At 44.8% G+C, this 4,182-nt stretch overlaps 1 protein-coding gene across 1 annotated transcript; it reads left to right on the top strand.

The window, feature by feature from the left end:
- The first annotated feature begins 432 nt into the window (after positions 1 to 432).
- Positions 433 to 1,893, top strand: LOC127791003 (uncharacterized). Its single transcript, XM_052320739.1, has 3 exons — positions 433 to 633; positions 1,117 to 1,469; positions 1,560 to 1,893. The coding sequence occupies exons 1-3, from the start codon at positions 433 to 435 to the stop codon at positions 1,891 to 1,893; spliced, it is 888 nt and encodes a 295-aa protein (XP_052176699.1).
- The last annotated feature ends 2,289 nt before the right edge of the window (positions 1,894 to 4,182 follow it).

The raw sequence follows: 4,182 nt of genomic DNA, 5'->3' as shown, positions 1-4,182 counted from the left end.
GGTATCAGAGCTCAATCAAGTAGGGGGCCTAGAAAGGAAAACTTGGATTAAGCCTAGCAGGACGAGAATACCAACATAAGAATAGGTAGGGGTACTAACGAAAGTTGTGGTGACAGGATGGCTGGAAATTTTTCAGAGCAAATCTTAGTCGACCATTGGGCACACCGTTTAGAACATCGAGTTCCGCTACCGAACGAGGGTATCATGGAATACCTCGTCCTAATAGAAGATATTATCGACGACGTTCCCCCAAGCTACCGACTTTGGCCTGAACTCGCTCAGTTTCAGATAAATATGATGGTCGGTGTATTGGAAGATAAGCTGCAGGAATTTGTAGATTGAGTCCGGCATCAAGGCGAACAGTTCCCCGAATTCCGCCTTTACTGCGCACGTGTTCGCGAGCTACTCATAGAAATGTACAAGCCAGTACCAATGGAGGAGCACGACGAAGACATGGAGGACCCGCTAGAGGAAGAAGGAGAAGGTATGGAAAACCCAATTGAGCCAGGAAAAGCAGAAGTGATGGCAGATCCAATTGAAGCAGAAGAAGAAGACGACATACCCATATTCTGGGCCGATGATGACCTTCTTGAGTTCGAGGACACCGATTCTGAAGACGAGGAAGAGACAAAAGTGATGATGAATGACCCCGAGGCACCCCCATACGAATCTGATGATGAAAAGAACATTTGGATCTAGAGGTCATCAGGACCAAAATAGACCCATCTCAGAAACCCCTTAACTATTTATATACAGTGTTGTCTTTAATCTATGGGACTATGTAGCATGTACATATAACATTTTGCAGCTGAATGTATAATATCAATAGAGGTAATCAGATGGCAAGATCGTGTTCTCTAATCCAGGATGCTATTTTTCTTTCAGATGGTGAACACTCAAAGACGGTTAGCAGTTGGGCCTAGGACGCCCAACCCACAAGTTGGCAACACCGAAGGAAACACCAGTAGGCATCCAGAAGGCGACTCTAGTCAAGAGACCAGAGGTAGTCGACTAGATCAAATGGAGCGAATACTGGGGGGTGTGGTGGGACTCATACAAGAAACTCACTTCCGAGACAGCCATGCAGTCAGCATGCTTGATCTTTATCATCGATAGAACCCTCCCATCTTTCACGGGAAGCTTGGCGCAGACCCTAGTGAAGGAGAATTTTGGATCGAACAAACGGAGAAACTACTAGACCACCTGCACTGCAGAGAAGAAGAGAAGGTTAATTGTGCCACCTTTATGCTGCAAGACGAAGCAGACAGGTGGTGGAAGGGAGTTAAGAAGGCAATGAACCCTCGGGTCAGGGCTCCCTACATCACCTGGGAGCAATTTAAAGAGCTCTTTAATGAAAAATACTTTTCCCTGAATGTGAGAATGAAAAAGGAAAGAGAATTCATAGAGTTAAAACAGACCGGAGACATTACTGTTGCTCAATATGAAGATGCTTTTAGCCGATTGATCCGGTACATGCCCATTTACGAATGAGACGAAAGGATCAAGGCCCAAAAGTTTTTGGGAGGGCTGAACCTGAAACTCTAGAGGGCATTGAGTAGTATAAATACTCAGTCCTATTCAGAAGTGGTGCTGCAAGCTTTTACCACTGAGGCCAACCAGAGCCGAATTGAGGCGATTCAAGGAGAAAGTCGACAAGGAAGCAGTCATAAAACAGACAAGAAATTGGAACCCCAGAGGTCGAAATTCAAACCTAGTACTCCGTGCCAAAGGTGCCAGAAGCAACACCATGGGAAGCCGTGCCGATTTGGAATGAAAGGCTGCTACAACTGTGGAGAAGAGGGGCATCTCAATCAGAACTACCCGAAGAAGAGAATCACCTGTTACAACTGCCAGCAGACTGGTCATTTTGCAAAGGATTGTCCTAAGCCGTGACTGACAAATCAACCTCAAGGGACGATCGAAAATGCTAGAGTTCAGCAGGGAAGGGTGTTTCATCTGACACGACAAGATACAGCAGAAGACCCAGCCGTAATTGAAGGTACCATGCTATTATCTGGTATTCCCATGCATGCATTAATAGATTCAGGTGCAAGTCACTCATTTATCTCGCATGCATTTGCTAAAGTATTAGGAGATAAACCAGAAAGTTTGAATTATCGTATGATTGTCGCAACCCCAATGGGGAAGTCTCTAGAAACTTCATCGGGATACAAAAATAGAAAGATTCGAATAGGAGAAGTTGAGTTCCTGGTGGATCTAATCCTTCTGGAATTTCAAGATTTTGACGTGATCCTAGGAATGGACTTCCTAACTAAGTACAACGCGACATTGAACTGTAAAGATGAAACAGTCTGTCTCAGGGGTGGAGACCTGAACGTCAAGTTTCAAGGGCAAAAGAGGGCAAGTGATCGGAGGTGGATCTCAGCTCTAAAGGCTGAGAAATTATTACGACAAGGAGCACGAGGATACCTGTCTTGTGTCCTAGAGAAAGGCACGGAGCCATTGAAGATCGAGGAAGTACGAATCGTCAAAGAATTCAGGGATATGTTTCCTGACGAATTGCCTGGATTGCCACCTGGGCGAGAGATTGAGTTTGCAATAGAAATCGTGCCAGGGGAAGGACCGGTTTCGATACCCCCATACAAAATGGCCCCTGCAGAGTTAAGGGAACTAAAGACCCAATTACAAGAGTTGCTCGACAAAGGATTCATAATGCCAAGTATGTCACCATGGGGAGCACCGGTACTCTTTGTTAAGAAAAAGGATGGGAGCCTGAGAATGTTTGTCGACTATCGACAGTTAAACAAAATAACGGTCAAGAATAAGTACCCACTCCCCAGGATCGAGGAGTTGTTCGATCAATTACAAGGAGCCAAGGTCTTCTCGAAGATTGACCTAAGATTAGGGTATTATCAATTAAGGATCAAAGTAGAAGACGTGCCTAAGACAGCTTTTCGCTCTCGATATGGGCACTATGAATTTCTGGTGATGCCATTCGGACTAACCAATGCCCTAGCAGCTTTTATGGACACTATGAATCGGGTTTTCAGGCCATTCTTGGACAAGTTCGTGATCGTGTTTATAGACGACATACTGATATATTCTCCCTCAGAAGAAGAGCACGAATCACATTTAAGGATAATATTACAAACATTACAAGAACATAAGCTGTATGCCAAATTTTTGAAATGCGAATTTTGGTTGTACCAGGTGGCATTTTTGGGGCATGTTATATCGGCTGAAGGAATATCGGTTGACCCGGCCAAGATAACAGCTGTAGCAAATTGGAAGCAACCTCAGTCGATTACCGAAATTAAGAGCTTCTTGGGATTAGCCAGATACTATAGGAAGTTCGTGGAAGGGTTTTCCAAAATTGCAACACCCCTCACCGAGTTAACTCAGAAGGGGGTGAAGTTCGACTGGAGTAAGCAGTGCGAGGAAAGTTTTCAGACACTTAAGGACAAGCTGACAACCGCTCCAGTACTAGCTATGCCAAATGGATCAGGAGGATTCATGGTCTACACTGACGCCTCAAGAAACGGTTTAGGGTGTGTGCTAATGCAACACAGTAGGGTCATTGCCTATGGGTCTCGACAGCTCAAAACCCACGAGCGGAACTACCCGACCCATGATTTGGAGCTAGCGGCAGTAGTATTTGCCTTAAAGATTTGGAGGCATTATTTATATGGTGAGAAGTTCGAGATTTTTACTGATCACAAGAGTCTGCAGTATGTCTTCTCACAAAAAGAATTAAACATGAGGCAACGAAGATGGATGGAGCTGTTAAAAGACTACAACTGTACTATTCAATACCACCCCGGTAAAGCTAATGTCATAGCAGACACCCTGAGCAGGAAAGAAACCCCCTGTATAGCAGGAATAATGATGGCAAAGTGGAAGCTAGTTGAAGCTTTCAGCTTAATGGTGGTAGGAGTAGTTTCCCGAGAAAACTCAGTCTACGCAACTAGTCTCGCGTTGCAACCGAAATCAATGGACCAGATACGACAAGCCTACTCGGAAGACCCTCGAATAAAGATGTGGGTGGATGATCTCGGGCGAGCAAAGAAACCAGAATTTGAGGTAAGAGAAAATATCCTTCGTTTTCAAGGAAGAATATATGTACCCCGTGTGAGGGAATTGCGACAAGTAATTTTGGGAGAAGCCCATCGATCCAGATACTCAATACACCCTGGTGCCACCAAGATGTACCAAGACTTGAAA

The sequence above is a fragment of the Diospyros lotus genome, chromosome 14 (genome assembly GCF_014633365.1).
Source record: "Diospyros lotus cultivar Yz01 chromosome 14, ASM1463336v1, whole genome shotgun sequence".
NCBI lineage: Eukaryota > Viridiplantae > Streptophyta > Magnoliopsida > Ericales > Ebenaceae > Diospyros > Diospyros lotus.
The sequence above is the reverse complement of the archived record's forward strand: the minus strand, read 5'-3'. Positions and strand labels throughout refer to the sequence as shown.